Source organism: Eleutherodactylus coqui, chromosome 10 (genome assembly GCF_035609145.1).
Source record: "Eleutherodactylus coqui strain aEleCoq1 chromosome 10, aEleCoq1.hap1, whole genome shotgun sequence".
NCBI classification, from domain to species: Eukaryota; Metazoa; Chordata; class Amphibia; order Anura; family Eleutherodactylidae; genus Eleutherodactylus; species Eleutherodactylus coqui.
In genome coordinates this window covers 102,532,359-102,553,950 of record NC_089846.1, presented here as the reverse complement: position 1 = coordinate 102,553,950, position 21,592 = coordinate 102,532,359, and the positions used below count along the sequence as shown (strand labels likewise).

At 45.1% G+C, this 21,592-nt stretch overlaps 1 protein-coding gene across 1 annotated transcript in view; it reads left to right on the top strand.

Annotated features, from left to right (window-relative positions):
* Positions 1-21,592, top strand: part of LOC136580797 (uncharacterized) — a 390,741-nt gene that overhangs the window by 279,834 nt on the left and 89,315 nt on the right. Inside the window, exon 7 of the mRNA XM_066581655.1 lies at positions 9,942-10,133. Coding sequence (XP_066437752.1) covers positions 9,942-10,133 — 192 coding nt within the window. The remainder of the gene's footprint in view (positions 1-9,941; positions 10,134-21,592) is intronic.

Here is a 21,592-nt window from a genome sequence, read left to right as displayed (position 1 = left end):
TTAAGGGGACCAAACAGACCCATGTACTCTCTCTGTAAGGGTGGTAAGAGACAGCAGTATGCGCTGAAGAAGGCCTCATACATGGATGAACACAGAGAATACACCCATCTGAATGGGTCCTTCGTAAATCTTCACCGCTGTTTGTAATGTGTCAACGCAAATATGATTTTTTTCTTAGTACATTAACCAACGTTTTCAGTCAATTTCTCCCATTTCGGAGCTGCAGGTATATGTAGCAGAGCTGAATCCGTTATTTTCGGCACCACTCTCTAAGCTGTGCTATGCCTATTGCAATACGTAGTGCCCTTTTCCATCTTGATCAAGTTGACTTTACGCCCTTGCACATGCTTTGAGCCAAGAAGAATGCTACAAGGGTCTTTAATCTCATGCCAGATCGAAGTCTATTGCTTATTCCTTTTATCATTGTCTCATGCGGTGTTCCTTAATGTTCCTTAGATGGGAAAGAGGCGCACAAGCAAGTGGTAATTCTTGCAGCTGTGGGAATGTTTCAGGTGTTGCGGTGCCGATGCCAGCCAGAGATCTCCTCACAGCAGGGCAGCTGCAGGAGATTTCTCTCCTCGCGCTCCAGAGCCCCTCTCTACTGACTTAACACAGCGGCCATTCACTACTGAACGGCCGCTATTTACACTGAACGATGGGCGATGAACTGGAGTAACCAATGCCAGTCAGCTGCTGCAAAAGCTAATAAAGTCTTGGGGTGTATTAAAAGAAGTATAGGGGTGAGGGACGAGAACATTATTCTACCGCTGTATAAGGCACTTGTCAGGCCTCACATGGAATACGGCGTACAGTTCTGGTCACCTCTTCTCAGGAAAGATGTTGCAGTGCTTGAGAGGGTCCAAAGAAGGGCAACTAAATTATTACATGGAATGAAGGGACTGGAATACCCAGAGAGGCTATCAAAATTGGGATTATTTACCCTGGAAAAAAGACGGCTAAGGGGCGACCAAATAACTATGTATAAATACATGAGGGGACGATACAAGAATCCCTCCCATGATCTGTTTATACCCAGGACTGCGACGGTAACAAGAGGGCATCCGCTACGTCTTGAAGAAAAAAGGTTTCATCGCCAACACAGAAAATGGTTCTTTACTGTAAGAGCAGTGAGACTGTGGAACTCTCTGCCTGAAAATGTGGTGATGGCAAAATCAATAAAGGAGTTTAAGAGAGGACTAGATGTCTTTCTAGAGTGGAAGGATATTACAGGATATAAATTTTAGGTGATCAGCAGGTATACAGACAGGTAGGAACTATTAGAGGTTGATCCAGGGACTAGTCTGACTACCATTAGGGAGTAGGGAAGGAATTTTTCCCCCGAAGGGGCTAATTGGCTTCTGCCTCTTGGGTTTTTTTTTGCCTTCCTCTGGATCAACAAGGAGGTTAAACAGGCTGAACTAGATGGACATTGTCTTCATTCGGCCTTACATACTATGTTACTATGTTCAGTGTAATTAGCGGTAGTTCAGTATTGAACGGCCACTATGTTATGTCAATGGAGAGGGGCGGGGGAGCGAGGAGAGAAATCTCCTGTAGCCGCCCTGCTGTGAGCCAGCGATACTAGCTCCCATACAGGTGCACGAGAGCGAGTGTGTGCGGCGACGAGTGTCGGGCACACCTTTTTCTGACGCAGATTCTGACTGCAGATTTCAACTATTAAAATGCATAGGTTGAAACCCGCAGCAAATTTACGACAAATTCCACCCCATTTAGTACAGACTTGTCCACTATTTATTTGCTGTGGGTTTTCTGCTGCAGAAAGAACTCAGCATTTATGCAATGTGTGAAGGCACCCAATAAGTGCCTCCATACTCAAACTGACCTGCAAGAGTTGAGACGGAGCTACTTTGCAGCAGTGAAAGATCAAGATAGAAGCTGGCATCCAGACACTACGCAAAACCTCTAGTGATTCCCAACCAGGGTGCTGCGAGACCCCAGTGTGCCATGAGAAGCAACTAGAGGTGCCTCAGGAAGAAGAGAGAGGGGAGAGAAAAAGGAGAAAGCAATAAGAGGGATAAATAAGAGAGAGAAAGGGAGAGAGAAGGAGAGCAAAAAGGGGAGAGGGAAGGAGAGAATAGAATAGAGAAAGAGAGAGAAGAATAGAGAAGGAGAAAAGGGGAAGGAAAAGGAGAGGGAAAAAGAAGGGGAGGAAAGAATAGAGGAGAGAGAAGAATACAGAATGAGAGGGAAAGAATGATAGAGAAAGGCAGAGAGGAGAATAGAGAAGGGGAGAGAGGAGAAGGAAGGAAAAAGAGAGAGAGGAGAGGATGAGAGAGAAAAATAGAGAAGGAGAAAAAGAGAAGGAAAAGGATAGGGAAAAAGAAGGGGAGGGAAGAATAGAGGAGAAAGAAGAATACAGAATGAGAGGGAAAGAAGGATAGAGAAAGGCAGAGAGGAGAATAGAGAAGGGGAGAGAGAAGAAGGAAGGAGAAAGAGAGAGAGGAGAGGATGAGAGAGAAGAATAGAGAATGAAGGAGAGAAAGAGAAAGAAAAGGAGAGAGGAGTAGAGAAAGATAGGGAAAGAGAAGGAAAGAGTCACAGAAGGAGAGAGCGAGGGGGGGGGGCTAGAAGGATAGAGCGATAGAAGGAGAGACACAGGGAGAGAAAAAAGTTTCTTGTTGCATGGTTGCCACGAGATAGGTGTATCGTAAGCTGAATAAGTTTGGGAAACACAGCCCAATACTCTACAGTAATGCAACTGAGATGCCACTGCTAAAGCATGCACGACTGTAGATGTATAATATATTAGGGTTGAGCCCATACAGAATCCACTAGAAACAACAAATTGGCATGTTCTATCGCACGCCGTATTACTGAGTTATTTTATATGGTGCCAACAGTGGACCCACGAGGCCGCTCTCTCTGTAGGCACAGGCTCAGTGCACATTGTGTTAAGGTGCGCGGGAGGTCTAATACTATGTTACTAAGGTGGAGGATGACTCCGTAAGAAATGCAAAAGCTACAATAAAATTAAAAAGGGAACTTCTTTGCTGCCTAAGGATGGATCCCTAGCTGTCAGCTTGACGTCGCTTGACCTCGCGCCCTGCGGCTTGGCATTGCACTGGTGCGCTATTGTATACTATGAGTGGGTTTGGCAGGAATGTGCATCTAGGATCGGTCTGGCCTGTTTTTAAAGAAAAGGATCAATTGTTCCCTCGGTGAACTAAGACTACTGAATATTCAAGATTCCCCATTAAGAGCGTCTCAGCCAACCAGGGTGTTGAATTAATAGTAGAAGACGCAGCAGAGCTTGTTAAGCAGGGAGGAATGAAAGGAACAGCTCATTATGTAGTGGGAAGAGTATGGCTCACAGAATGGCTTCACTTGTGCACTTACTAACTTTTAAAGGGACATCAATGTTCTTTGGAGAAGCCAAGCATAAGTTTGTATTCCATGTTGCTTAATCACAATATTACCGCTAGTTTTTAGACTTTGTAAGGCTTCCTTCCAGAATACGTGTTTTTGCTGGTGTTCATCTTTCATTTTAAAAAACCTGAAGAAAACGAGATTCTTTGAAGATGGCGGCGTTTTGTTAGGTATTTCACTTTTAATCTATAGGAAACATCTAAATTTTCAAAACAGCACTAGAGATGGGCAAGCATACTCGTTAACGTGATTTACTTGAGAGAGCATCGCCTTTTTCGAGTATCTGCTGGCTCGTCCCTGAAGATTCGGGGGGGGGGGCTGTGGGGGGCAACGTGGGGCGGCAACGTGGGGCGGCGGAGGGGAGCGGGGTGGAGAGTGAGAGAGATCTCTCTCTCTCCCTCCCGATCCCCTCCGCAACTCCCCGCTCACCCCCGTGCCCCCCCCCCAAATCTTCAGGGACGAGCCAGCAGGTACTCGAAAAAGGCAATGCTCTCTCGAGTAAATCGCCTTAACGAATATGCTCGCTCATCTCTAAACAGCACCAAAAAAACAGCTGTAGATGCTGCGTTTTTGCAAAAAAAAGACCATATGTGACACCAGCCTGAGGGGGGTTTCACATGGGTGAGAAAATTGCGTGATTTTTCGTGATGCGAGAGTCAGTCCTATTAGCGAGGGTTTCCCTCATGTAATGTTGTGAGAGTGAAAAATCGCAGCATGCTTCATCTTTCTGTGATGTGCGGGTTTTTTTTAATCTTCCATGTTTCCCTATTGAGCCTCCTTCTTATCGCATTGCAACGCAACAAAGTCCTATTAGCTTTCACTAAAGAATCGCGCGATAAAACGCGGGAGAAAACTGCAAGTGGCAGCGGTGATTTTGTAAGAAAAAGCAGCGCTGACGCTCAAAAATCATTGGGGAAGAAGAGGTGATTTTGCCGCAATTTTCTCGTTTGCCTTACATGCACACAGGCGAAGATCTCACGTGAGGATTTTGTGTTGCGAGACGTTCAATACTCACGCAAATATGAACTCTATTCTTTAGAATTGAGTCATTGACATGAGCGATGCTGCAAGGTTAAAAATCGCAGTCTGTTTTATCCCTTGGGATTCCCGTGAACGCCTTGCCCATTGTTTGCAATGGGACCCTTAAAGGCTTTGAATTCACTGGCAGACCGTGCGATGCGAGTGCGAGGTGATGGCTCCTATTGAAATCAATGGGAAACCCTTGCAATCCTTTAGCGTGCATGAAACACGCACCAGACGATCGCAATTTCACCGAAGTGATGCAAGGCATTTTTGAATGAGAACCTCCTCATATCGGTGGGTAAAACACACATTGGCAAGTGTGATTTTGGGTTGAGTTTCTCCTTCTGATATCCTGCTGGCTCATGTGCATGTAGACTAAGGCCGGGGTCACAAAGGCCTATGCGTATCTGCACACGCATAAGCGCGGCATTTTTGCAGAATGAATGAATTAAGATTTTTTTTGCATGTGCATCAGTGCTTTCTCTTCTTCTGCTGTGCTAGCAATCCTATGATGCATTAGCACAGTATCACATGACCAGCTAGAGCTAGTATCATCTCCGCCTGCTGAGAGAACAGTGTAAATATCATTAACCTCTACATTCACCTAATACCACTTCCACACAGGCGACAAAATCGGGCGTTTTTTTCTTTGTGGTACAAATCATGCTCGCTGATGTGCATGTGGACTAAGGCCGACGTCACAAGGGCCTATGCGTATCTGCACACACATAAGCGCAGCAATTTTGCGGATTGAATGCAGATTTTTTTTGCATGCGCATCAGTGTATTTTACTGCACTTTTTCCGCATGCAATGTATGTGTATTTGTGCGCAGCAAGCTAATGTGCACCCATTGAAATGGCTTATAAGTTCCAGATGTGTTCTTCTTCCTGCGCAATTATATGGTGTTTCACGCATCTCCTACCATATTTTGCGTGCATTGGTGCATCACTAATGACTTCTATGGGGACGTTTGGCGCACAAATGAGCAGAAAAGTAGAGCATGTTACTTTTACTTTGCACGGCTGAAATGCGCAGGAAAATCTGTGCGTGTGAACGGACTCATTCTGTTCTCTGCGTATTGTGCGCGCAAATTTAGCACTCGCAAATATGCCCGTGTACCACCTGCCTAATTCCGAAAGTAACCAACCTTAGGATATAAGATTTTTTCTTTTCTCTTTTCACCACAAAAGACAATTGGAAAAAGATGTCGAACAGAATCGATTAATTTAACCCTTTCCAATCCACTGTCTGACGTCTAAAGACATTCTGATTGAAGGCTGTATGGCTCCGATGTCGGAAGATGTCCGGCAGGGTATTGTTACTGTATATTACTAGCCGCTCTGTTGTTGGAGGCCTCTCCGGCATGTCCCATAACGTAGTACTGGCTCTAGCCAGCAGATGGCGCCATTGTATAATGTAAGTAAGAGAATGCCCCCTAGAAAACCCTGAATCCAAAATTGGATTGCAAAGGGTTAAATGAGAGTCATTTGTAACCAAAAGCGGAAAATATAGGAAGCAACACTGAAATGCCCTCTGCTGGTCTGTCATCTACTGAAGTGTTGTAAATGGGATAAGAAATGGAAAGACCAATGTGACCGATGACAACTTTTACGATCTGTCACAATAGTTTTCATAACTTTTGTCATCCATTATACGTTGGAATGGATGATAAATGAAGGGTGGACAGAGTCATACTCCTATGGTGCCTTGCTGGCTTATCCCAACCATCATCACTATGCATGGAGTTCCATGTGGTCTTACTCACTTAGGTCAGTGTTCTCAACTCCAGTCCTCAGGGACCCCCAACAGGTCATGTTTTCAGGATCTCCTGTAGTAAGAACACCTGTGACAATGTCTACGACCTTGATGATAACTACGTCACCTGTGCAATACTGAGGAAATCCTGAAAACATGACCTGTTGGCGGTCCCTGAGGATTGTCTTAGGGCTTACAAAGTCCCTACATTTCTGCTATGGAGCCACAGGCGCTCCATGTGTCGCTGTACTGTATATTACAGAGGTGCTCCCACCACAAAGCAATGCTCCTTGGGGTGAATATCCCCATTCTTCTTTATGTCACTAAACATAAAGCACAAAGCTTATAAAAGAGCTCCAAGTGTTATTAATTTGCATTTATGAATGTTTCTGGGGGTCTTTTAGCTGAAAACAGTTTTTAATCAGTAATTCCAGCAAAAACACATTTTTTTCCATCCCTGCCCCCTTACAATTGTATGTCTCACTCTGGTGGTCTCCTTTGTACATTGCAGTCACTTCCATGCAGGGAAGACCCCTGTCTGATAGTTATCAGGTACATCTTGATTTTTGGATATCTTCCTGCTTTCTCTACCTTTGCTGTACTAGCAAACCTATGATGCATTAGCACAGTATCACATGACCAGCTAGAGGTTGTATCATCTCTGCCTGCTGAGAGAACAGTGTAAATATCATTAACCTCTACATTCACCTAATGCCACTTCCACACAGGCGACAAAATTGTGTGATTTTCTCGCAATTTGACAGCGCTACGTATTTATGTTAAGCCCATGCTTTCCAGTGGGTTCTTTCACATGTTTTGTAGGCTGCTACATTGCGAGAATACAAAATTGCGGCATGCTCTCTACAGCCATGATTTGCACTATCTTGTAGCCCTAGCTGCATGAAAAAAAACCAGTACATCACCTAAGAGGCGCTGTCTGGCATTTGTTTGAAGTCCTTCAACATTGCTTCCTGGTTAGGAGTTTGAAAAACACCGTCTCCAGGAAGCGCTGTCTCTGATTGGCTTTCTAAGTGCTGGCTCAGCCTGGCTGGTAGGTGACAAATCTATTTTTGGGGGTCTTTTTATTGCAGCCAGGGCTTATTTTCGGGGTAGGGCTTACATTTCAAACTCCCTGAAAATTCTGGCAAAAGAGCGCCAGAAAGTCACGCAACTTTGTAGCAACACAAAATTGCAATATCGCTGCAAGAAAACATAGCGATATCGCACAGAACACAGATGACAATAACGCGCCGCTCGTGTGGAATCTGCCGAAATAAATAATAAACCATAATTATACAATCAGGAGGATTTAAATGCCCTGTTTGGAGTTCGGGATCCAGAACGACCCCCCGCCATGAGATCACAGGGTGCTGTTCGGTTGTCATGGCAGCCGGGGGCCTTCTGAAAGTCCCCATGGCTATCATTGCAGATTGCCTATTAAGCCATTCCAGTGGCGTAGCCTGATAGGTTGCCTGTCAGATCGCGGTATAATGTAATACTATGGTACTGCATTATGCTACAGAAGAGTTCAAATGGACGAAAGTTTTTTTTCCTATGGGGACTTAAAAAAGTGTAAAAACCATTTTCAAAAAGTTTTATTAACTATACAAAAAAATAAAAGGTAATAGAAGTTTTGAAAAAAAAAACTTTCCCCATATTTATAATAAAAAAAAATCTAAAAAAAACAACAACCCATTTGGCATCACTGCACCCATAAAAGTCTGATCTCTCTAAGTAATGCATTATTTGTCCCACGCAGTGAATGTCATTAGAAAAAAAATACACAACATCATAATTGCGCTTTTTTCTTCTCCCTGTCTCCAATAAAACATTATAAAAAATTATCAAAAAGTCATATGTACTCCAAAATGGTACCAATAGAAGCTACAGGACGTCCCGCAAAGAATGGCAGTCAGAAGGAGGCACCAGAATATAATTTTTGTTTTTTCCAAAGATTTTATTTTTTAAAAGTAGTTCAGCAAAAAAAAAACTATAAATCTGGTATCCTAGTAATCGTACCGACCCGTATAATAAAGTTATCAGGTCATTTTTGCTGCAGTGTATACAATGTAGAAACAAAGATGGGGTAAATTACGTTTTTTTTCCATCTCAATCTACTTAGAATTTTTTTTTTTTTTTTTCATTACATTACATAGCATCATTGAGAAATACAACTTGTTTCAGAAAAAAACAAGCCCCAGACAGCTACATCGATGGATAAATAAAAGAGTTATGATTCTTTAAATGTGGGGAGGAAAAACCAAAAATGAAAACAAAAAGGCTGCGTCCTTAAAGGGGTTGTCCCACGATAGCAAGTGGGGTTATACACTTCTGTATGGCCATATTAATGCACTTTGTAATGTACATCGTGCATTAAATATGAGCCATACAGAAGTTATTCACTTACCTGCTCCGTTGCTGGCGTCCTCGTCGCCATGGTGCCGTCTAATTTCAGAGTCTAATCGCCCGTTTGCGCAGTCCGGTCTTCTCCCTGGTGAATGGGGCCGCTCGTGCCGGAGAGCTGGTCCTCGTAGCTCCGCCCCGTCACGTGTGCCGATTCCAGCCAATCAGGAGGCTGGAATCGGCAATGGACCGCACAGAGCCCACGGTGCACCATGGGAGAAGACCTGCGGTGCATCGTGGGTGATGATCCCGGCGGCCATCTTAGTAAGGTAAGGAAGAAGTCGCCGCAGCGCGGGGATTCGGGTAAGTACTAAACGTTTGTTTTTTTTAACACATGCATTGGGTTTGTCTCGCGCCGAACGGGGGGCCTATTGAAAAAAAACAAAACTTGTTTCGGCGCGGGACAACCCCTTTAAGGCCTCATGTCCACGGGGAAAATCAGGCCCGCCGCGGATTCTCCATGGAGAATCCGCAGCGGGTCCCCCTTTCCCGGGGACATGAGGCTAAAAAATAAGATTAAACTCACCTGTCCGGACGCTGCGGATCTTCCTTTCGTCGCGACCGGATCTCCTTTCTTTGGCTCGGCGGATGTGCTCGGCACGCTGGCAGCATGCTGTGCGCATGCGCCGGGCACTCCATTTTTTTTTTTTAACTCCTGCTCTCCCGCGCCGGAGAGCATGAATTCAGGTACAGGTGTGCCGCGGATCAGGATGGCTTCCATAGCCTTCAATAGAAGCCTGCGGGAGACCCGCACTAAAATGGAGCATGCCGCGGGTGTTTTCCCGCAGACGCAATCCGCGCCTGAAGGAAAAATGATATCCGCAGGTATTTAACTACCTGCGGGTGTCCAATGCATCCCTATGGGGCGCGGATCACGCTGCGGGAAAAACGCTGCAGATTTAAAATCTTATTTTCCTCTGTGTGAGAGGAACCTCTAATCACCAGCAGAAACTGTAATAGGAGTTCTCCCCCTGTGAAGAGCCTGTGGGGTACAGTCCATGTAATTTCATCATGCCAGAAGTCCTGGTACCTGAGATTGTTTTTTGCAGAACTCACATAGAGATAAGTAATTCCCAGGCAGTCAGAAGGAGATCACATGACTCAAGAAGAGAAGACATTTTGAAATAGTAAGGAATAACTAAACAAGGTAATACTCGCTGACACACACACACATATATATATATATATATATATATATACTGGGCGACTAGTTACTCAATGGATTTATAAAGATCTCACTGGAATAGTCTTTAAAGATGGCTCCTATATATGGCAATGCTGTAAACTCTAACCATGTACAAACACGCAATATGTGACCACTCATGCCCTCTTCTTCTTGCTCCTTGACTGACACACTTATTTTGCTTTGAAGCTATGGGTCAACCAAGAGGATGGCGTGGAAGAAGGCACCAGCGAAGTGCAGAATGGGCATCTGGACCCTACTTCCGACTGCCTATGTATTGGCAGGACACTCCAGAACCGGGATCAGATGAGAGCAAATGTCATCAATGAAATCATGAGCACAGAACGCCACTACATCAAGCACTTGAAGGATATATGTGAGGTAAGGCTGTTACTATTGAAGACCTACTAAAATGTATTTTCTACATTTCATTTATGAGAACCTTCAGATATCTGCCCTCACTAATTCCATCGGTTTTTAACATGACTCACTTACGGTACGTCGCCGATACAGCATGGTGGTGGCTTTTACTTCCAGTGGTGATTAAGATGTTTCATGCAATATCTGGCCAGGTCTCTTGCTTTTCCTAAGCACTGCGTATCAGATGGAATGCAGAAGTGTCATATATTTCCAGTCAGTCATATTGAGCGGGTGTTATCTCACGCATCACTTCATATCTGGCTGGCTTTTCGATTTCACATTTTTTTTCCCAGGTCTCCTGTTTTGAGGATAATGCGCGCTTGGTCATTGCTGGCCTCTTTCTGTCTCCTTTTTTTTGGAATATATACATTACTTTAGTCCTTTTTTTGTTAACCTTTGGGATCACGTCACTCAAAGCTTAAAATATAATGAGCTCAGCCCTTCTTGGAATAAGTACACTAAATCCCAACAGACTTAAACTGTGAAGCCTTCCTGTTAGGTTGCTTAAAACTGGCCCAGTTTCTGCTGATAAGGCAAATTCAATCAAATTATAGAGGGATCTTTGATGCTGTTTGCTTTAGCGGTACTCCTGGGACCTTGTGCTCAATTTGAAGGCACTTTGCTCATTTAATATAAGTTGTTACACTGGCAATAAATATGGATTTAATCGTGTTTCATCCATCCTGCCTGCTGGTCGTTCGGCTGCACTTTCCCAATCATTGTTTTTCAGGAAAGTTGTATCAGCACTATGGAGTTCTGCTTGTTCTTGGAGGATTCTGACCTGTAGCCAACAGTGGCAACCAACTACTGCCTACTGCTTGACCACTACTTCTACTGATACCGTGTTTCCCCGAAAATAAGACCCTGTCTTATATTAATTTTTTTACTTCGCAGAGGTGCTAGGTCCTATTTTGGGGGGATGTCTTATTATACTTACCTAGCAGGCTCGGTTCAGGTCCCTCCTGCTGCTCTCTGGAGCTCCGACGCGCTGAGCCACGGCATTGATTGGCCAATTCATAAATCCTGCCTCCACAATGTGATGGCTGTGATTGGTTTTTCAGTCAATCAATGCAGCGCTCCATAACCCAATCACAGCCATTGCATTGGTTCATCAAGGGGCTGCATTGATTGGTTCTCGAGCACTGCTCACCCAATCAGAGCAATCGCTTCTTGAAGGTGCGATTTATGAATATTGTAACAAAGGAAGTAATCTTGTGTGGGTGGCTGAGAACTACAAGAAGCGCGTTGGATCTCCAGAGAGCAGCAGGAAGGACCTGGACTGAGCCTGCTAGGTAATGGACTTTTGTTATGTAATGCTGCTAGGGCTTATTTTAGGGGTAAGGCTTATATTTAAGCCCCCCTGAAAAATCAGGAAAGGGCTTATTTTCAGGGTGAGTCTTATTCTCGGGGAAACCAGGTATCACCGGTTCACTTAGGGTTCATTCACATGGGCATGAGCGTATTTCGGTAGTTCATGAATACCCAATGTATTCAAGGACCAAGAAAAGCCGATTCTCTGCATAATTTGGCCCTTCCGCTGTTTTTTTTCCCCACGCATAATTATGCAGAACGGCCCATTGTTAAGACGGCTTCACACAGGTTTATGCGGTTCTCACTATGAATGAGTCTTTTGCATCGACGCGCTTTACTGTATTTTTTTGTACGCAGGGAATGTTCATTTACGTGGTGAACACGTCTCGATTGAAATGGCTATTTAGCTTAATGAGTTGCAGATGCGTTCTTATGTTCACAGAATTTATGCACCTCCCATAGACTTCTGTAGCGACCCTCGGTGCGCAAATGCACAAAAAATGGAAGTGCTCCTATTTTTTAATTCTCGCTTATGCAAAAACCTAAGATGTGTATGAACCGATTGATATCAGTTGGTTCTATTCTTTACATATTGCATGCAGGATGCAGTGAATATGCAGGTTTTCTGCGTACTCAATGCATATTTGCGCCCGCCCATTCACTTCTATGGAGAGATGCAACGACGCCCACTTAGGTGCAACAGTACCTGGCCAGCAGCGCCTCCATAATATCTTGCACACTTTAAACCCCTTACGTCCCTTGCCTCTTTCTTCTTTGGGCCACGCGTATCTTACGGGTTTTGTTCCACCCCTTTTTCTATTCTGCATCTACCTTCACTTCTATGGCTTGTTTCAGTGCATAATTCACATCAAAATAGGACTTCCTACATATTTTTTCTTGGTTTCATCAGACCAGAGAATGTAGTTTCTCATAGTCTGAGAGTCCTTTAGGTGCTTTTTGGTAAACTCCAGACGGGCTTGTGTCCTTTACTAAAGAGGCTTCTTTCTGGTCCCTCTGCCATAAATCTCAGATTGGTAGAGTGCTGCAGTGATGGTCGACCTTTCGGCAAGTTTCTCTCATCTCAACACACGGTCTTTGGAGCTCAGCCAGAGTGACCATTGGGTTCTTGGTCACCTCTTTTACCAAGGTCCTTCTTAATACTGAGTTTGGTGGGTTGACTAGCTCTAGGAAGAGTCCTGACTGTGCCAAACTTCTTTTCTTTAAGAACGAGGGAGGTCACTTTGCTCTTGGGAACCTTCAGTGCAGTAGAATTTTTTTGTAGCCTCCACACAATCCTGTTTCTGAGACAGTTTGTATAAAGGGTCAGACACTGATTTACAGAAATGCTGCCATCAAATAGGTGGCGCTGCAGAGTTATTGTTCCATCTTCCTTATTTGCATATATTTCCTATAGGAGTATGCATGGCCTTATAAGTCTCCTCACTCATCTCCTGAGTGCTCTCCCTAAGGAGAGATGATACCCCTCCCAACCCATGTCACAGGCCTCTCACTAGCCAAGCCAAAAACCTACTGTACACTGATGAGGGGCAAAACCCCTGAAACAGCTGTCTGTATATGAATTTTTGGCTTGGTTTTTAATTGCCAATCATTTTTATAAAGACCTGTATAAAGGGTCTGATATTGATTTGTAGGAATGCTGCCATCCAATAGGTGGCGCTGCAGAGCTATTGTTCCATCTTCCTTATTTGCATATATTTCCCAAAAGGAGCATGCATGGCCTTATAAGACTTCTCACTCACCTCCTGAGTGCTCTAATTAATGAGAGACGATACCGCTCCCAACATAAATTTCAAGTATCAAACCAAATGCAAAATGTAAAGTTTTCACTTTTTAGGAATTACAAAAATTTCTAACATTCTGTTTTCACTTTGTAATTATGGGGTATTTAGTGCAGTATGATGGGGGAAAACTAGAATTTGTTTTTTGAATTTGCACAAGGCCATAACATAGCAAAATGAAAGAAAAAGTGAAAGGGCCCAAAGACTTTCCAAATGCATTGTATAGTCGAAGAAAGTGGCAACACTGCTGTAAGATGTATTGTCTCTTTTAATCCTGTTCTACAACATAGTAACATAATGTTTAATGCAGATATATCCATTCAGTTCAGCCTATTACATCCCCCCCCCCCCCCAATGTTAATGTCGAGGAAGGCAAAAAGAACATGAGATAGAAGCCAATTTCCTTCACTTTAGAGGTAATAAATTCCTTCCTGATTCCATTGTGGCAATTAGAATATTGCTGCACTCAAGAAATGCATCCAGGCCCCTCTTGAATTTTTTTGTGAGTTCTCCATCACCACATCTTCAGGCAGAGAGTTCTATAGTCTCACTGCTCTTACAGTAAAGAACCCCCTTCTATGTCGGTGTAGAAACCCTTTTTCCTCTAGATGTAGAGGGCGCCCCCTTGTTATAGTCACAGTCCTGGGTAATATGTTACAAATAGATGGTGGGAGAGATCTCTGTATTGTCCCCTGATATATTTACACATAGTTATTAGAGCGCCCCCTTTTTACAGTTCTGGGTATTAATAGATGATGGGAGAGATCTCTGTATTGTCCCCTGATATATTTATACATAGTTATTAGAGCGCCCCCTTTTTACAGTTCTGGGTATTAATAGATGATGGGAGAGATCTCTGTATTGTCCCCTGATATATCTATACATAGTTATTAGAGCGCCCCCTTGTTATAGTCCTAGGTATAAATAAATGGTGGGAGAGATCTCTGTATTGTCACCCGATATATTTATACATAGTTATTAGGTCGCCCCTCAGCCATCTCTTTTCTAAACTGAATAATCCCAATTTTAATAACCCCTCTGGGTATTGTTATACGCCCATTCCATTTATTACTTTAGTTATTCTTCTTTGAATCTGCTCAAGCTCTGCTATGTCCTTCTTGGGTACCAGTACCCAAAACTGTCCACAATATTCCATGTGTGGTCTGACCAGTGACTTGTAAAGAGGAAGAACAATGTTCTCATCATGTGCCCCTAAATCCCTTTTGATGCACCTCATGATCCTATTATTCTTGGCAGCAACTGCCTGACACTGGTCGTTCCAGTTATCTAAGATCCCCAAGTCCTTTTCCATGTCGGTGTTTCCGAGTGGTTTCCCATTTAGTGTGTAATGGTGACATGTAATTCCTCTGCCCATGGGCAGAACCTTACATTTATCAGTGTTACACTTCATTTGTTATTTTTCTGCCCTCAACTTTCCAGAGTCTTATGTAACTGCCTTATATCTTCTCTTGTGTTAATTTCTTTACATAGTTTTATATCATCCGCAAATACTATTTTACTCTACAATCTCTCTACAATGCCCCCTGTGGTACCCCACAAGTAGCGGTGAAATAATCAGAGTATGTACCATTTATAACCCCCCTCTGCTTTCTATCACTGACCAGTTACTTACCCACTTACACACATTCTCGCCCACACCAAGTATTCTCATCTTGTATACCAACCTTTTATAGTGCACAGTATCAAACGCTTTGAAAAAGTCCAGCTATAAAAGCTCCAGTGACTCCCCGGTCCAGTTCAGAATTTACCTTCTCATTGAAGCTGATCAGGGAGGTTTGACAGGAGCGATCTCTCATAAACCCGTACTACTACAGAGTTATGCAGCTATTTTTCTTGAGGTCCTTCAGGATTGCATCTCTTAGAAACTCCTCAAACATTTTAGCCGCAATAGAAGTAGGACTTACCGCCCTTTAGTTTTCTGGTTCACTTTTTAACCCCTTTTTGAATATCAGCAGCACATTTACTATGTGCCAATCTAGTAATACAGATCCTATAACTATAGAGTCTTTAAATATAAGAAAAAACGGTCTATTACATTACTTAGTCCCCTTACTACCCATGGGTGTATGCCATTGGGACTACAATTTGTCTATGTTAATCTTTTTTTAAGGCAGCTAAGCACTTCTTCCAAGATTAGATTAGTGACATTTAGTGGAGAGTTTACTTTATCACTCTGCATCTCACCTGACATTTCATTTTTCTGAGTGAAAACACTGGAGAAAAAAAAATATTTAACTTATTTGCTTTTTCTTCATCACCTTCGACAGTTCTTCCCTCATTACTTTTTAAAGGGCTAATACTTCCAATTGTAATCTTTTTACAATTCAATCTTTTTACAATTCATAACATGTACAACAAATTTGAAAAAGAAATAAATCCTCATCAGTGGTGCATGGCTAAACAACTCAGAATGGCTGTACAAAGTTTTTAAATTATCTGGCATTTTTGGAGCTGATGTAGTACAACCATAAGTTGGCATAAGGGAGAGAAATGGGTCCAGTAGGTGAAGATCTGCTACATGTATTAAAGAGTGTGCACTATTTTGATAAAGACAGGTAGTAGTGTATCTTGTCGCCACCAGGAAGTACTGGTGGAGTCAAGTTTGCCAGGGGAGTTACAGCCCCTGTACCTGATAGGCTGCCGAGCTGCATGGAATCTAGGTCCTGGCAGCCCACTAAAGATTGTAAGGGAAAGCATACGTTACAGGCTGCCATCTGCAGCTCCAACGTATTTACCCGTCAGCCGGCCAAAAGGCATTGTAGCACAATCATACCGCTACTTCCCGGCCTGCCGATACATTTACCACACAGGAGGAAGCACAGCGCCGTGAAGCCTGTTCCTTGCCGATGCTGCCGCACGGTGCCTACAGCAGGCTCGGACGGTGAATGAAAGCCGGTGGCCGCAAACAGGCACCTTGCCTCACCGGAGATTGCAGTGACACCTGCTAGTTGCCATGCAGGTCCGACGCTCAAGCCACGCATTGGCACATTGGGAATGGCCATCCCCGCCTGCGCAACCCCCCCTCTGTATTACAGCACATAGCGGGGTCGGCATCAGGGAGTGCAGAGCGACGTCAAACGGCTTGGCTGGCAGTGACGGCTGTCCCCTTCCGTCCCCCCCCCCCCCCCTCTCTCCCGCGCCATATGAGCTTTGTGGAAGCTGCTGCCCAGTACAGAGAACACAGCACCAGGGGCACACAGCTCTACAGCAGGGAGCCAAGACCACCCGGCCCGGGGGACAGGCAGCTAAGTGCGGTGCAGCACAGGGACAGCTAACAGCACCTTGTAGGACCTTCAGATCTTGACCCAAACGGAAGCTAGGGGTCTGACAGGGGAGTTCCCCCTGTCAAACCCCTAGCTTCTGGTGGCGTCAAGATACACTAAGACCGACAGTTTCTCCTTTGTATAATGTCATAGCAATGTATCCATTCTTATAAGACTATTAATATACATGCCCCTCTTTTACTTATGCGTTAGACGATGCACACCGCAGTAGGACTGTCTTTATGGCACTGATCTCTCGCCCATGCTCAGTAAACTTAGCACTTAACATCATAGAAGTTTGCAGCATTCCCCGGAGAATACATAGAATGGTACTTAGCACTGGATGCGGACAGCCTGTCAGTTTCCGTAGGCTCATTTCATTTATTACAGAGCAAACAGTTCTATAACATCTGCTTGTCAGAAAGCTTTGAAGAGAGTGGAACACCAGGCACATAATACTGTATGTCTAAGGTTGTTTTATATGGGCTAAGTAAATTTCCCTGGATCTCCCCTCCATCCTCTCGCACCTACAATGGATGTACATCACCAAGTGTCTCTGCGGAATTCTAGTGCAATACGGTGATACAAATGTTCAGTGTGTAAAGCTCCCGTTCGCTTCTGACGACAAAGTTGGGCTATCTTTACCTTGTTAATTATTTAATAAAAATGTATTATTTATTGTATACATGTTGCAGGGCTTCCCTGTTCTTATATAATGAAGTAAGTATAACTTGAACTGACAATTTCTCCAGTAGTCTGAGTTATGAGAAGTTCGGTGGATCATCTGGTGCAGGTCATTATATTTTCCCAATGCGTTGGGCTACATTTATATCGTGTTTGGAAATTGAGTTCAGTAGGAACTATTTGCAATGTTGTGTCAAATGTAAACCTCCCATTTGTCCAACTATATGCCTATACAGTTGTGTATATCTACCATTGAGACCAACAGTATACATTTCTACAGTTCTGTTGAAAAGGATAGTGGACTACTCTTTTCCAAATACTGGAAGCAAGGATATACCAACATACACTGGCGTAACATATACCAAAAGAACATTCTTTTGGTCGGTGGCATTGCTAGGATCAAAAGGATTGGGGCACAGGTCACAAAACATATGTTTTGACTCTTCCCCCACCTCCTAAAAATATATATACACCATTGCCTTTATATAAGGAATATTGAAGAGCTTTGAATCTATAGCTATAGATACATCAGTCCTGACCACAAATATAGTTTTTTACTAGAGATGAGCGAGCACCGAAATGCTTGGGTGCTCGTTACTCTGGACGAAATTACCGCGATGCTCGAGGGTTCGTTTCGAGTAATGAACCCCATTGAAGTCAATGGGCGACCCGAGCATTTTTGTATTTCGCCGATGCTCGCTAAGGTTTTCATGTGTGAAAATCTGGGCAATTCAAGAAAGTGATGGGAACGACACAGCAACGGATAAGGCAGGCGAGGGGCTACATGTTGGGCTGCATCTCAAGTTCACAGGTCCCACTATTAAGCCACAATACCGGCAAGAGTGGGCTCCCCCCTCCCAACAACTTTTACTTCTGAAAAGCCCTCATTAGCAATGCATACCTTAGCTAAGCACCACACTACCTCCAACAAAGCACAATCACTGCCTGCATGACACTCCGCTGCCACTTCTCCTGGGTTACATGCTGCCAACCCCCCCCCCCCCCCCCCCCCGCACGACGCAGTGTCCACAGCGCACACCAAAGTGTCCCTGCGCAGCCTTCAGCTGCCCTCATGCCACACCACCCTCATGTCTATTTATAAGTGCGTCTGCCATGAGGAGGAACCGCAGGCACACACTGCAGAGGGTTGGCACGGCTAGGCAGCGACCCTCTTTAAAAGGGGCGGGGCGATAGCCCACAATGCTGTACAGAAGCAATGAGAAATATAATCCTGTGCCACCGCCATCAGGAGCTGCACACGTGGGCATAGCAATGGGGAACCTATGTGCCACACACTATTCATTCTGTCAAGGTGTCTGCATGCCCCAGTCAGACCCGGCTTTTTAATTCATAGACACAGGCAGGTACAACTCCCTATTGTGAAGTCCCTGTGGACCAACAGCATGGGTGGCTCCCTGGAACCCACCAGCGGTACATAAAAATATCCCATTGCATTACCCAACACAGCTGAGGTAGTAATGTCGTGCTTAATACAGGTGGGCTTCGGCCCACACTGCATGCCCCAGTCAGACTGGGGTTCTTTACAAGTGGAAACAGATGCATTTATAATTCCCTGTGGACCCACAGCATGGGTGGGTGCCAGGAAGCCACCGGCGGTACATAGAAATATCACATTGCATTGCCCAACACAGCTGAGGTAGTAATGTCGTGCTTAATGCAGGTGGGCTTCGGCCCACACTGCATGCCCCAGTCAGACTGGGGTTCTTTAGAAGTGAAAACAGATGCATTTATAATTCCCTGTGGACCCACAGCATGGGTGGGTGCCAGGAAGCCACCGGCGGTACATAAAAATATCCCATTGCATTGCCCAACACAGCTGAGGTAGTAATGTCGTGCTTTATGCAGGTGGGCTTCGGCCCACACTGCATGCCCCAGTCAGACTGGTAATATGTACCTTAACAGTAACCTCGTTGGTGGTAATGTGGTGGTGACTGCGGACCTGGTAGCGCGGTTTTATGTAGTTGGTTTTCGGAATGTGGCCAGGATTAAGTGGGCCGTGGCGGGGGGATGGTGGTGGTGCTCTCTTGTTGTGTCGTTAAAGGTGAAATTCTTGGACTGCCACCAGACGGACCAATGCAAAGGTATTTGCCAAGAATGTTTTCATTGTTGGAGGAGGAGGGGGATGTTTTGGAGGCACTATGTGTCCTCTACACGTGTCCGTGGTTATATGCACCTTAACAGTAACAGCATTGGTGGGAAATGGCCTCGCCGCCATCATGTCTTTGTGAAGCCTCTGTTTCCACACCCCAGTGACATACCATTAGCAGCGGTATAGGCAGAGCCCAGAATTATTAACATTTCAGTGGTAGCATTAGGACAGGCCCCACTAACATATCACTAGCAGCAGTATAGGGGGAGCGCAGTCTTAGTTCCATTTCAGTAATAGTAGCACTCAAGACAGGCCCCAGTAACATTCCCATTGCAGCAGTTTAGGGAGATAACAGTCTCTTTCACATTTCAGTAGCTGCAGTATAGACAAGGCCCCAGTTACATTTATGTAGCTAAAGTGTAGGCCAACCCCACACACCTTTCTGTACCATGAGTGCAGGCGAAGAACATAGAAATTACTATGATTACACTGTAGGTGAGGGCCCAAAAAATTGGTGTACCAACAGTAGTAATGTACTTCAGAAAAAATTGGCCATGCCCAACCAAGATGGCAGGTGAAACCCATTAATCGCTTTGGTTAATGTGGCTTAAGTGGTAACTAGGCCTGGAGGCAGCCCAGTTTAACGAAAAATTGGTTCAAGTTAAAGTTTCAACGCTTTTAAGAGCATTGAAACGTATAAAAATTGTTTAGAAAAATTATATGAGTGAGCCTTGTGGCCCAAAGAAAAATTGCCCGTTCGGCGTAATTACGTGAGGTTTCAGGAGGAGGAGCAGGAGGAGGAGGGGGAATATTAGACACAGATTGATGAAGCAGGAATGTCCCCGTTTTGGATGGTGAGAGAGAACGATGCTTCCATCCGCGGGTGCAGCCTACGTATTGTTTAGGTATCGCTGCTGTCCGCTGGTGGAGAAGAAAAGTCTGGGGAAATCCAGGCTTTGTTCATCTTTATGAGTGTAAGCCTGTCGGCACTGTCGGTTGACAGGCGGGTACGCTTATCTGTGATGATTCCCCCAGCCGCACTAAACACCCTCTCTGACAAGACGCTAGCCGCAGGACAAGCAAGCACCTCCAGGGCATACAGCGCGAGTTCAGGCCACGTGTCCAGCTTCGACACCCAGTAGTTGTAGGTGGCAGAGGCGTCAGGGAGGACGGTCGTGCGATCGGCTACGTACTCCCTAACCATCCTTTTACAGTGCTCCCGCCGACTCAGCCTTGACTGGGGAGCGGTGACACAGTCTTGCTGGGGAGCCATAAAGCTGTCCAGGGCCTTAAAGACTGTTGCACTGCCTGTGCTGTACATGCTGCTCGATCTCCGCACCTCCCCTGCTACCTGGCCCTCGGAACTGTGCCTTCTGCCACTAGCGCTGTCGGATGGGAATTTTACCATCAGCTTGTCCGCCAGGATCCTGTGGTATAGCAACACTCTCGAACCCCTTTCCTCTTCGGGAATGAGAGTGGAAAAGTTCTCCTTATACCGTGGGTCGAGCAGTGTGTACACCCAGTAATCCGTAGTGGCCAGAATGCGTGTAACGCGAGGGTCACGAGAAAGGCATCCTAACATGAAGTCAGCCATGTGTGCCAGGGTACCTGTACGCAACACATGGCTGTCTTCACTAGGAAGATCACTTTCAGGATCCTCCTCCTCCTCCTCGTCCTCAGGCCATACACGCTGAAAGGATGACAGGCAAGCAGCATGGGTACCGTCAGCAGTGGGCCAAGCTGTCTCTTCCCCCTCCTCCTCATCCTCCTCATGCTCCTCCTCCTCCTCCTGAACGCGCTGAGATATAGACAGGAGGGTGCTCTGACTATCCAGCGACATACTGTCTTCCCCCGGCTCTGTTTCCGAGCGCAAAGCGTCTGCCTTTATGCTTTGCAGGGAACTTCTCAAGATGCATAGGAGAGGAATGGTGACGCTAATGATTGCAGCATCGCCGCTCACCACCTGGGTAGACTCCTCAAAGTTTCTAAGGACCTGGCAGATGTCTGCCAACCAGGCCCATTCTTCTGAAAATAATTGAGGAGGCTGACTCCCACTGCGCCGCCCATGTTGGAGTTGGTATTCCACTATAGCTCTACGCTGCTCATAGAGCCTGGCCAACATGTGGATCGTAGAGTTCCACCGTGTGGGCACGTCGCACAGCAGTCGGTGCACTGGCAAAGTAAACCGATGTTGCAGGGTCCGCAGGGTGGCAGCGTCCGTGTGGGACTTGC